The sequence below is a fragment of the Urocampus carinirostris genome, chromosome 15 (genome assembly GCF_059441175.1).
Source record: "Urocampus carinirostris isolate Australia breed hairy pipefish chromosome 15, RoL_Ucar_1.0, whole genome shotgun sequence".
Lineage (NCBI taxonomy): Eukaryota > Metazoa > Chordata > Actinopteri > Syngnathiformes > Syngnathidae > Urocampus > Urocampus carinirostris.
This window is the reverse complement of record NC_142363.1, coordinates 3395917-3410188: the sequence shown is the minus strand read 5'-3', so window position 1 is coordinate 3410188 and position 14272 is coordinate 3395917. Positions and strand designations below refer to the sequence as shown.

General features: G+C 41.1%; 1 protein-coding gene across 1 annotated transcript in view; it reads left to right on the top strand.

The window, feature by feature from the left end:
* Nucleotides 1-14272, top strand: part of babam2 (BRISC and BRCA1 A complex member 2) — a 127093-nt gene that overhangs the window by 102719 nt on the left and 10102 nt on the right. The window contains exon 8 of the mRNA XM_088354212.1: nt 2835-2934. Coding sequence (XP_088210338.1) covers nt 2835-2934 — 100 coding nt within the window. The remainder of the gene's footprint in view (nt 1-2834; nt 2935-14272) is intronic.

Here is a 14272-nt window from a genome sequence, read left to right as displayed (position 1 = left end):
GGTCTGAATTTCCATTTGAATGATGCAACGCTATTCTTGGATCTGTGGGTGGATAGATGGGCATTATTTAGATTTCCCCTTTCAAAGGCTTGTCTTTTCACTGCTGTGAGCAATTTCCAATCGAATGCCTGTTGGTGTATGGTAAATGCACAGGCTAATGCTAATTATGTGCACAAAGACTTGTGTTTACAAATAACGTCCTTGAAATGTGCTTCTTGTGTGTGTTGACGCCGAAAGAAATGTGGCCTTCGGTTGCAAACAGGTTAAACTGCTGTGTGTGATGTGACGTTCTCATGAGAAAGTAGCAGATGAGCAACCAGCAGTTTTGACAAAGGGGAGTATTCACGGTAGCATCATTGCTGACCTATTGCTGAATTCCGTTCGTTTCAACACGTTTCCCATAGATTTGGTTTATGACGTCAAGGTAAAACAGATGATTCTGTGCTCCCTCCCTGTTACTCCCTCACTTGTACTTTATTTTTCCTACTTTGCAGTTTTACTTGAATTTTGGCTTGACCTATGGTTTACGGTCATTCAAGATTAGATAATAATGTGGAAAATTCCTGTCATATGCCTTTATATTGCTCATCTTGGAGAATGTGAGGGGTCATTTGTGTTTAGCTTGACTATTGTTGATTTTTTTAACATTGGACAAAAAATCAACATTGCTCAAGATATATTTGAGATGACATTTATCCTCATGTTGCACATTGTTTTATTAATACATCCCTCAATGGATCTTCTGCCACTGTGTTTTATAAATTGAATATCATCTTTAAATGGCCAATGACCATTCTACGATAATGAAGAAAGATGAAAATAGCAGCAGCAGAAAATGCAATAAAAACCAATGAGCAGCTCCCTCAGACCTTTAACTCGTCCTCGGGGTATTCCACTTTTATTTAGCCCCGGATGAGAGAAAAATGAGGGAGTGACAGCCTCGGTTGGTTAGTCATTGGGAAACTGCGGCAGCAGATTTCCTGATTAAATGAGCATGCTCTGATCGCTAATGAAGACATAGATATAATGCCACTGCTAAAAGAGTGCAAAGGTAGAAACCCAAGTTGGTATGTTATCTATGATGTTTACAGGCAATATTTATCTGAAGAATATTTAGCAAAAGGCCATGTCAATGTGCTTCAACTGAAAAGTCCTGAATTTAGGTTTCTAATGAATTCATTGACAGTTGACATCGGTGTTCCCTCTAAGCTGCGCGCGTGCGCAATTGCGCACTGCTCGCACATTCTCAGCACACAAGAAAATCTAGCCAGCGCACAAAAATGAGGGCTCAAAATTACCAATTAAGAAGCGACTCAAGTCAAAGTTACAGTGCATGAAGGTAAAAATTCACAGGTTCCCCTGACGTTGTGTCCTAAATGCGGTATTTTGAAGTCAAATCGAAGGAGAACGAAGTTGAGTAAAGTTAGTACAGTTTGTCGGGGAACCGGCTTCTTCGGCTCAGCTCACTACAAGGAACCGGCTCTTTCGGATCCAAAACGGCTCTTCAGGTTGATTTGCTTCTTTAATCCCGACCTGACCAAATATTATGTAAAATTATGCACAAAATGACTTAAAGGAAGGGGGGAATAGAACAAAAAAGAAAAAAAATACCAAAATGAAAAAGTAGTGGAAAGCTGAGAAAAAAAGAAACAAAAGGAAGAGAAAAAAAGAAGGAAACATTTAGAAAAAAGCCAGAAAAAAAGAAAAGAAAGAAATGTAGGAAAAAAGTAATAGAGAACAAAAAGCAAAAAATAACAGCTCTTAAAAAATAAACACAATGAGATCTTTTTTTTAAAGGAATTTTTTAAAAAAGTAGAAAAAAAACATGGAAAAAAGAAGAAAAAGTTTGTGTTGCATTCAAATAATTTCCAATTATATCAAGTGAATCTTGTTGCCAACATTGTACTTCCGCTAAAAAATGTGATTAAGTACAGTTCTGTATCTTACAACCGACTAAATAAGCCCCCAAAAATGTTAATATTATGCGACAAAATATATCAGGAAATAAAAAGAAATGGATATCTTGTGAAAGAATTGCAATAGTAAATGAGTCAATTCATTCAAAAGAGAAAAATAATTTTGCATTGCCGGAAACTCAGCAAAATGTAACTTGATGTCAAGTTTTGGACATGTTTGATAATTAATTATCTTGCCACACTTGGGATTATGATTGCTCACTGTTGTTTCAAGCGCTGCTCACCGACTTTGTGTGAACGCTCAGACCCATGGAAAATTAGAGGGAATATTGGTTGAGATCCTTCTTTTTTTCTAAACAAAATTATCGTTCATGCGTATCTGTTGCCAAAAGCAAATAATGGATTTCTTTTTCTAATATTTTGCTTCCTAAACGGTGATCTATAGAATCTTTGTCTTGTAGAAAGAAACACATTACACAGATCAGCGCTGGCTAACTCTTGCAAATGTTGGTTTCCCCAGGATATTTTGGTTTTATTTTTTGTCACTATGGTAAAATGTCAGTATAGAAATTTCCTATAAATAAACCCTTCTGGCAAGCAATATATGACGTTATAAACACAGGAAACATGGCAACAAAGTACACTTTTAGATTGAGGCGCAAATGACTATTTCAGTGATTGTGATGTATAAGATAAATAAAAATGTGTTTTATTTAATGTCAAAAGTTTAATATGGAAACGACATAATTGCGTAATGTTGCACTCATGCTTTGCCCCCTTCTGATTTATTTATTCCTCAAACGCTGTGTGTATGGCCAGCTACCAATTAAAACTTTTTCAGTGAGTGCTTGTCTGATTGTTCAGCGAAGGTTATTGAATCAACAAAGAAATCCTGTGTTTCCCTTTTTGTTTTAACAGTGCCTTGGGTGGTGCCTCTGCACTTCATATCCCGGCATTCCCTGGCGGGGGATGTTTGATTGACTATGTCCCACAAGTATGCCAGTTACTCACCAACAAGGTAAACATGTTTTCTGTTTCTTTCTTACGCAACCACTAGGGTCGTAGGGGCACCATTTCCTGTGGTGTGTCTAGGGCAAATACAGCCTGTTTGCGCCCATCCCTCTCCAGGCCAACAAATGTTTCCACCCGGTCACAGAATACCTAAATTAGTCGAAAGATTGCCTTAAATAAAAGGAAAAGCTTATGGAGGTGTTCTTTTTTTCACATGGTTTTTCTGTGTCTCGCCTTTTTTAATTACACCTGTGGTTTTCATCCCCCTGGGGGGTTGCGAGGCTCATTCAAGAGGGGCGCCGGTGCTTTTTACCTAAGGGACTTTTTTTTTTTTTTTTTTTTTTTTTTTTTTTTTTTTACTTTTCCAGAATCGAGTGCGCGAGACGATGTCTTCTTTTGAAGGGGCAGTGACAGGAAATAATTGAAAAGCACTGGATTACACCAATAATGTTCACAGTAAATAGTTTTGCTTTTCTGTGTTACAAACGGCTTTTAATGAAGTAATTCCTCAAAATATGTGTCCAATCACAAGTTTTTTCTGTGGTGCCCGTGTTGGGCCTTTTTTGCGTTCATGCACATGTGTCCATCATTTGCCCGTGTGGGCGTTCTGGCCAACATCCACGGGCCGTCTGAGCGCTCCTTGGTCTCTGTAGGTTGACAGGTAGGTCTGCCGTGTAGAATGCATGTAATGCCATTTATCCGGAGGGGAAGTCAACACACTTCCCCGCCTAATCATATTCCTTAAACACGCTAACACATAATAAACATTGCCTCAGCTGCATCCTCTGAGGGAGTCCCCAAATGACCCCAGTCCTTTCGGCTGTTTATGTCCAGCGGCATTCTAATGGATCAAGAGCGCAGAATTGAGCCTGTTTGGAGCATTTTGTTATCTATTTTGCAAAATTGAAGAAAAGCATACCATAAAGCAGGGGTCGGGAAACTATGACCCAAACTATGACCCAAAGAGCCCTAATTTGTGTTTGTATATATGTAATGTATGTATATATATATATATATATATATATATATATATATATATATATATATATATATATATACTGGACTGTCTCAGAAAATTAGAATATTGTGATAAAGTTCTTTATTTTCTGTAATGCAATTAAAAAAACAAAAATGTCATACATTCTGGATTCATTACACATCAACTGAACTATTTCAAGCCTTTTATTATTTGAATATTGCTGATTTTGGCTTACAGCTGAAAAAAACTCAAAAATCCTATCTCAAAATATTAGAATACTTCCTCAGACCAAGTAAAAAAATAATTTTATAACAGCAAAACTAAATCAAACATTTGAAAATGTCCATTGATGCACTCAGTACTTGGTTGGGAATCCTTTTGCACGGATTACTGCATCAATCCGGCGTGGCATGGAGGCAATCAGCCTGTGGCATTGCTGAGGTGTTATTGATGCCCAGGATGCTTCGATAGCGGCCTTCAGCTCATTTGCATTTGTAGGTCTGGTGTCTTTCATCATCTTCTTAACTATACCCCACAAATTCTCGATGGGGTTCAGGTCAGGGGAATTAGCAGGCCAATCAAGGACAGTGATGCCATGGTCAGTGCACCAGTTACTGGTGGTTTTGGCACTGTGGGCAGGTGCCAGATCATGCTGGAAAATGAAATACTCATCTCCATAGAGCTTTTCAGCAGATGGAAGCATGTAGTGCTCTAAAATCTCTTGGTACACAGTTGCATTTACTCTGGACTTGATGAAACACAGTGGACCAACACCAGCAGCTGACATGGCTCCCCAAACCATTGCTGACTGTGGGAACTTTACACTGGATTTCAAGCAACTTGGATTTTGCTCCTCTCCAGCCTTTCTCCAGACTCTGGCGCCTTGACTTCCAAATGAAATGCAAAACTTGCTTTCGTCTGAAAAGAGGACTTTGGACCACTCTGCAACTGTCCAGTGCTTCTTCTCCATAGCCCAAGTCAGACGCTTCTTCCGTTGTCTTGAGTTCAGAAGTGGCTTGACCATGGGAATACGGCTATTGTAGCCCATTTCCCGGACACGTCTGTGAACTGTGGCTTTTGATACCTGGACTCCAGCTTCAGCCCACTGTCTTTGAAGCTCCCTCAAATTCTGAAAGCGGCTCTTCTTCACAATTTTGTTAAGGCTGCGGTCATCTCTCTTGGTTGTGCAGCGTTTCCGGCCACATTTTTCCCTTCCAACAGACTTTTTGTGGATATGCTTTGAAACGGCACTCTGTGAACAGCCTGCTCTTTGAGAAATTTCTTTTTGTGTCTTACCCTCCTGATGGAGGGTATCAATGATGGTCCTCTGGACAGCAGTCAGATCAGCAGTGATTTAGTTTACTGAACCAAGCTGAGTGTTTTTAAGGCTCAGGAAACCCTCGCAAGGTGTTTCGAGTTAATTAGATGATTCGGGTGATTAGTTGAATAGCCTACTTGTATACTTTTTCATGATATTCTAATATTTTGAGATAGGATTTTTGAGTTTTCTTAAGCTGTAAGCCAAATTCAGCAATATTAAAATAATAAAAGGCTTGAAATAGTTCAGTTGATGTGTAATGAATCCAGAATGTATGACATTTTTGTTTTTTTAATTGCATTACAGAAAATAAAGAACTTTATCACAATATTCTAATTTTCTGAGACAGTCCAGTATAAGTGTGTGTGTGTGTGTGTGTGTGTGTGTTTGTGTGTGTTGTGTACATATATATGTATGTGTGTGTGTGTGTGGTGTGTACATATATATGTATGTGTGTGTGTGTGTGGTGTGTACATATAAATCTATGTATGTGTGTGTGTGTTTGTGTGGTGTGTACATATACAGGGTGTCTCAAAAAACTGTTCTCACTCTTGACGAGAAAACTTTTATTTATGAACATAGAGTGAAGTGAAATAGCATCGAATACATGAGACAAATGTAATTGAAGAATCATGTTCGCAAATGTTCAAAGTGATGACCATTATTGTCCAGACAACGCTGATAACGCGCAAACGTCGCAAAACACATAAAAAGAGTGATTACATTTTTCTGAGACACCCTGTATACAGTATAAGTGTGTGTGTGTGTGTACATGTATATATATATGCGTGTGGTTGTGTGTGTGTGTGTGTACATATATTTGTACACATATATATTTGTATATATATATATATATATATATATGTGTATGTATGCATATGTATATATGTATATATATATGTGTATGTATGCATATGTATATATGTATATATATATGTGTATGTATGCATATGTATATATGTATATATATATGTGTATGTATGCATATGTATATATGTATATATATATGTGTATGTATGCATATGTATATATGTATATATATATATGTGTATGTATGCATATGTATATATGTATATATATATATGTGTATGTATGCATATGTATATATGTATATATATATATGTGTATGTATGCATATGTATATATGTATATATATATATGTGTATGTATGCATATGTATATATGTATATATATATATGTGTATGTATGCATATGTATATATGTATATATATATATGTGTATGTATGCATATGTATATATGTATATATATATGTGTATGTATGCATATGTATATATGTATATATATATGTGTATGTATGCATATGTATATATGTATATATATATGTGTATGTATGCATATGTATATATGTATATATATATGTGTATGTATGCATATGTATATATGTATATATATATGTGTATGTATGCATATGTATATATGTATATATATATGTGTATGTATGCATATGTATATATGTATATATATATGTGTATGTATGCATATGTATATATGTATATATATATGTGTATGTATGCATATGTATATATGTATATATATATGTGTATGTATGCATATGTATATATGTATATATATATGTGTATGTACATAGATACATGTATATACAGTATATGTGTATATATATGTATATATGTACTATTACATACACTTCTAATCAGTGCAACTTCCGCAGTCACTCGAACAGTGACTGTAGCCTTCAACCAGGAGAAGATGTCTTTAGGTGGTGTCCAACAGTCACTGGGCGTTTCGACCCTTAACCACAACGCCCCGAGTTGGCGGGCCGGCAGTGATGGCCAGTCACTGCCCATCTTCTCCTGGTCCCCAGCTAAACTCCTCTCTCCTACTCCAGAGCCAACAAGAGGCTCTCGCCGTGGCTTCCCCCACCCTTTTGGCAGCTGCCTTTCTCTCCCTTCCACTTATTCCCAGAGCTGTTAATGTGTCCCATACAGACTGTGCTGGGAAGCCCCTGCACCCGGCCTCCACTGGGAATAGCCAGGTCTGCCATCCCTTGTCCCTGCACTGTTGGACCAGCTCTTGATATTTGGTGTTTTTCCTTTCATGGGCTTCGCTGCATCCTTCTTCCCATGGTACAGTTAGCTCAATCAGGATGATTTTTTTAGCCTCTTCTGACCAAATCACGACGTCTGGCCTCAAGGAAGTTTGCTCTACCTGGGGAAAGTGTAATTTCCTTCCCAGGTCTACCTTCATCTCCCACACTGGTGCTGTTTGCAGAAGGCTATTTTGGGTCTTCTTGGAGGATGCTAGTTTCTCCCCTTCCCTGACGAACTGGATGGAATGTATTGGACTCGGTTGACGTTGGTGCTTCTTCCGCCTTTCCTGCTCCAAGATGTAAGCCAGTGCACCGAGGACCTTGTCATGGCGCCAACGGTATCTGCCCTGGCTAAGAGCAATATGGCATCCTGCCAGAATATGCGCCAGTGTCCCTCTCACACCACATAGCCTGCACGTTAGGTCCTCCCTCAACCCCCACCTGTACAGGTTGGTTGGTGTTGGAAGAGTATCGTACACTGACCGGAGCAAGAAAGAGATCCGGAATGGTTCCAACCTCCAGAGTTGTGGCCAGGTGATCCTTTGCTTTGGTAGGTCCCACTTCGTCCAGGCTCCTTGGACTCCAAGCTCCACTGCCCTGGACCACCTGCCTTCCTCCTCCAGTTGACGGACCTCGGCCTGCACCATGTCTCTCCTCTGCCTTGGATCAGCTTTTGACCATTGCTGGAAATGAGTAGACCCTAATCCCTGACGCCCTACGCATGCATTTCCGATGAGATCTTTCAACCTCAGCCTGCCTTCTGCCTGATGTACTTGGCTATCTGCTGCCCATTTACGCCCAGATCTTGTAATGATGCGCGCGCCCCTAACCATCTCGTCGCTAGAATCTTTGAGCATCATGACCGCCCTACACTTGGTCACCTTGAACTCTTCCACTACCGAAGACAGGGGAAACTGCAGCTGCCCCGACCTGATGTAAAGCTCTAATGATGTGATGCTTGGTGGAACACCAAGCCACCTGCGGAGATGTTTATTTGCCCTCCTCTCTATTCCTTCGACCGCCGTCATAGAGATTTCATAGATCGTGAGCAGCCACAGCAGTCTTGGTAGCAGACCGTACTGGAACAACCAAGTCTTGAACTTGCCAGGTAGTCCTGATCGCTCAATCCTTTGCAGCCACTCATTAGCCTGCTCCACTGTCCTGAGAACGCTGCCCCTCTCGCCCAGAGATGAATCGTACCACTTTCCGAGGCATTGTATTGGTTATCCTTGATTACAGGTATGTTTTCTCCTTGGATTCGAAGTTGGAACCTGCTTTTGACCTTCCCGCTCCTGATCACCATGCTTCTTGACTTTCTAGACTTGTTTTTCTTCCGAGCCCAGGTTGCTACCTCGTCCAGTGCCTTCAGGATCCATCTTGCTTGCACATGGGTCACTGTTGTAATAGTGAGGTCGTCCATAAAGCATCTCAACAGAGGTTGACATATGCCAGACCTCGTCGTCGGCCCTCTGGTCTCCTTCACCGCGGCAGTGATGAGTAGATTCATGCCCATAACAAACAGGATGGGGGAGATGGTGCACCCCGTGACGATCCCCTTCTCCAAGTCTTGCCACTGGGTGGTAAACTGGGTGGTTTGGAACCGAAACATGAATCCACTGAAGAAGGAGGTGATCTTTCCCCTTATGTGCTGTGGGATATGGTAATGCTCCATCGCAGTGTTGATGAGATCATGGGGAATTGACCCATATGCAATTCTGTTAGGTCTCCTTTACTTTCTTTGGCCTCGCGGATCAACTGGCTAATGATGCTTGTGTGCTCCAGACATCCAGAGGACCCTGGGATGCTACCTTTCTGGATTGATGTGTCGATATATTTGTTCTTGACCATGTACGTTGTCAGCCTCTGTGCCAGGACTGAGAAAAATATCTTACATTCAACACTTAGTAGAGAAATGGTTCGGAATTGGTTTATGTCAGATGAGTCCTTTTCCTTGGGCACAAGGCACCCATCCGCTCTCTTCCAGGATGTTGGGATTACGCCCTTTATCCAAATTCTCCGCAGTAGCTTCCACAGTCTCCGTAGAAGTAATGGACATCTCTTGTACACTTTGTAAGGTATACCGCTGGGTCCTGGGGCAGATGATGACCGGGCTTTTTTCACAACGTCCTGGAACTCTCTCCATGATGGCTCCTTAGTGTTGAGCTTCTCTTCCGGGGTTTTGCTGCTTCCAATCCTTGGGTGGATGTCCAAAGCTTGGCTTCGAAAGGTGTCGCTGTGACTTTCTTTAAGGAAACTTTCTACCATTTCTTTAGTGCTGGTCAGTCTCCCAGATCTTGCTTCCCCCAACAAGGTTTGGGTGAACTTGTACGGGTTTTTAGTGAACTGTGCACGTTTGACCTCCTTTTCCTTTCTCAGTCTCCGAGACCTCTCTGCCCTTCTTAGTCTGCACAATTGTCCTCGAAGTCCAGTGGTCAAGTCTTTTATGCCCTCCTTCTCTCTGGGATTGGCATGTTTGTACTGCGAGTTGAGAGCCTTGATTTCCCTTCTCAACTTCTTGATCTGTTTTTCCCTTCTGTTGGGCTGTTTTGCAGTTGCTATATTGCTGCCTTTCTTATCCTCTGTACCAAAACGCTCCTTGGCCATGGAGTAAGCACAAGCAGCCATGCTGTTGATTTTCCTTTTTGCTGATCCTGCCAAAGTGGCCTCTAGGACTCTATCAATGTCCTGGTGAAGTTGGTTCCATGCAAGGTTGTTGTTTGCTGGAGGCCACTTCACTCTCTCCTTAGGGGGTTGGGCGCCTGGGGTAGTGTGAGGGTGGACCCTATGGTCGAGGAGTATAGCAGATGCCAAGAGGTCTCCTCTACTGTGGGGTGCTTCCTGACTGGAATCCGCCTGCGTCTCACTGAGTGTCTCCACTATGCGCTGCATCTGATTTACCCCTTTCCCACAGATGGTCTTGGATTGGTGTATCTTAAGTCCCTTTGCGTTTTTACAGATTTTTCCGCAGTGGCACTTTGCCTCAAACACGTCCCCAGTCAGTGTGGTTTGGGTAAGTCGTCTTTGTCCTTGCCGTAGCCGTTACCAGTGAATCTGTCCTCTCTCGGGAGACTCTGGGGGTATTGCTCATTGTTTCGTTTCGTACCAATGGTTGGTGCCCTCTTGCGAGTACTGTAGGTGGGGTTGCTAGCCCTACACACCCATGCCAGTTTTTTCTGGAGGTCATCTGTCTTTCCAGCGTCACCAATCTTCCTTGGTTGCCATCCAGCCTTTCCTGGAAGTCACTGGTGATCCAGCGTCAAAACTATTACATACACTTCTAATCAGTGCAACTTCTGCAGTCACTCGAACAGTGACTGTAGCCTTCAACCAGGAGAAGATGTCGTCAGGTGGTGTCCAACAGTTACTGGGCGTTTCGACCCTTAACCACAACGTCCTCGAATTGGCGGGCCGGCAGTGATGGCCAGTCACTGCCCATCTTCTCCTGGTCCCCAGCTAAACTCCTCTCTCCTACTCCAGAGCCAACAAGAGGCTCTCTCTGCGGCTTCCCCCACCCTTTTGCCAGCTGCCTCTCTCTCTTTTCCACTTATTCACAGAGCTGTTAATGTGTCCCATACAGACTGTGCTGGGAAGCCCCTGCACCCGACCTCCACTGGGAATAGCCAGGTCTGCCATCCCTTGTCCCTGCACTGTTGGACCAGCTCTTGATATTTGGTGTTTTTCCTTTCATGGGCTTCGCTGCATCTTTCTTCCCATGGTACAGTTAGCTCAATCAGGATGATTTTTTTAGCCTGTTCTGACCAAATCACGACGTCTGGCCTCAAGGAAGTTTGGACTACCTGGGGAAAGTGTAATTTCCTTCCCAGGTCTACCTTCATCTCCCACGCCGGTGCTGTTTGCAGGAGGCTCTTTTTGGTCTTCTTGGAGGATGCTGGTTTTTCCCCTTCCCTGACGGACTGGATGGAATATATTGGACTGGGTTGACGTTGGTGCTTCTTCCGCCTTTCTTGCTCCAAGATGTAAGCCAGTGCACCGAGGACCTTGTCATGGCGCCAGCGGTATCTGCCCTGGCTAAGAGCAATTGGATCTGGCCTTGGATCAGCTTTTGACCATTGCTGGAAATGAGTAGACCCTAATCCCTCCCACCACATAGCCTGCACGTTGGGTCCTCCCTCAACCCCCACCTGTACAGGTTATACACATATATATATATATAAACATATATATGTGTATGTATATATGTACATATATATGCGTATGTGTGTATATATATATATATATGTATGTATGTATGTATGTGTATATGTAAATGTATAGAAAATGTCTATATATGGATATATATAATGTACTTTAAACTTGTTTCCCACGCCACAATTACTTAACATCCTTGAGGCTCATTTTTACCTTCATTTTTTTCCTAAATAACAGTTCTGGTCAAGAGAAGACGGGTTCAAAACCATTAATGTACATGGGTCCATTCATTCTTTCAAAGTTGAAAGTTAGAGAATTATGTATATGCCCCTCAGGTAAATTGAGTTTGAGACCCATATATTAATGTATGCTGCACCAACATTTTAAACATGTACATTTTCGTCATGTATTTATTCTCTTTATTAAATATAATTATCAAATGTCATGAAAAAAGACCCACCTTTTTATTTATGCAAAGGTAATGTTTTAAAAAGGAACATAATATATTAACAAGAAAAATAGTATTTAATTTCAAAATGACTAATTTTATGCGTCCCTCCAATTGCACACGGAAAAGTTTTGAAACAGGTGCCATTATTGGATAGAAAAGAAAAACATCAATGCGTTGTTCAAGAGATAGGGTGGGGAAATTTAGTTAACAATAGCGGGTGCAAACGCACTAATAGGTCAAAAACAGTGTTTCCCAATGTATCTCAAGGAATTTGTTTATTTCCTCATTGGAAACTGGAGACTTCTGCACCTAAGCAGCACAACAACAAAAAACAAAGAAGAAGAATCGCGACCTTCTGATTGCGAGAAGCAATTTCATTTTGGCACAGTTGATCGCTATGTCAACAAATGCAAGTCAAATACCCAACCAGATAAGGCACCAGTTCGGTTTTCCAACTTTCATCAGACAAGGAGATGATTCATTATGAATCAATTGTTTCATTTAATGATTGATCATTGACAGTTTTGCTTTCATTTTTTTACCTGATTACAATCCCTGCACATGCATGGGTGGAGGGATATATTTAAGTAATGTTGCAATGTATTGCTTCCAAAGTTTACTTTTAGATTGTATTTAGATTTGGAAAACTGTTTAACACAGTAGTTCTCACATCCCTGGAGATACTTGTCCTTTATGGTTTTAAAATAAAAAGTATTAGTCATAAAAAATGTGATTCATCATAAACCATTGGCATACCATTTTGGCAATTTATGTCTTAAGTTATTATTAAATTATAAATCATTTATATATACAGTGTTCTCGTTTTCCCTGCGTCCTAGACGCATAATTTTTGCTGGGGACGCATAGTGTCAAATCAACGTGCGTCCCCGGGACGCAACTTTTTTGACACAAAATTGTCATTATTACTCGATTACTTTTTTTTAACAAAGATTTACCGCACTCTTACTTTTCGTCAGGCGGATCCGCCATTGTTGTTTTGGTCTCGCGGTTCGAGTTTTTGTCTGCACGCCGATTTCGGCAAACGAAATCTCGTTGCTTCGAGATTACGTCATTGTTGTGGTGCTTGTCGTCGAGGGAAGGTGAAGTATGCCTCCGAAAAAATGAGTACCAATGTTGTAAGTCTTAGGTATGACTCGACCAGGGGTGGACCAGCGACCTCCCAGTCTCTGAGCGGGTGCTCTACCATCTAGGCTACCGAGCTGCATTGGTAAACATAATGCAGAAACTTATGACGGCAATAATTCCAGCACGAAAAAACGGCATAGAAATTCTTTGGAAGATCGCGGAGGCAAGGAAAACAAGTGTGTTGAAGCGAACGATACGACGAAAGAAAATAAACAAAAATACGAGCAAGAAAAGGACTTTTCTGCCAAAATGGACTAGATCATATTCCTGGTGACGCTATGAGGAAGATGATATTGGATTGGACCTTGAGAAGGCATTACAACTGTGGCGGGACAGCAAACCACGAAGAATATATGAACTGAAAAAACGGAAGTGAAAACGGCTTTGTATTACCCATTAACTGTGATGATTAAAACTGCATGAATATATAGACTAATATTTCAGCAATATTATTTTGTATAATGTACAATATTTTTGTGAACTGAAAAATCTTGAAGTGATAACTGATTTGTAGTACCAATAAACTGATGATTAAAACTGAATGAATATATAGATTTATATCATATATTTATCGCCGATTTACAATTTCAACCTCGATACCACTCAATTTTGTGGACCCATAGATCTCTGTTGGGACCCATAGATTTTTGAGCATACGAGTCCCCGGCACCCATCACTTTTCAGAGGTTAAATGAACACTGTGTGTATATATATATATATATATATATATATATATATATATATATATATAATATATATATATATAATATATATAAATGGATGGGCAGCTGGCAGCGGCGCAGTGGTTAGCGCTAGGCTGCACAGTTCTGAGGTCGTGAGATCAAACCTTCCTGTGTGGAGTTTGCATGTTCTGTCCGTACATGCGTGGGTTTCATCTAGGCACTCCGGTTTCCTCCCATATTCAAAAAAACATGCATGTCATGTTAATTGGCCGGTCCAAATTGTCCCCAGGTCTGAATGAGCGAGTGAGTTGTCTGTCTCTGTGTGCCCTGCGACTGTCTGGCAACCAGTTCAGGGTGTCCCCTGCCCACTGCCCGAAGATGGCTGGGATTGGCTCCAGCACCCCCGTGACACTACCAAGAATAAGCAGTGCAGATAATGGATGGATGGATGGACGTGAATGGATCTGCCTTTTAGTTTTGTTGTAAAATATAATAGATTTGGTGTAAAAGGTAAGAGAATTCTCCCACCGTGGTCCGCTGCGTGTCGTGA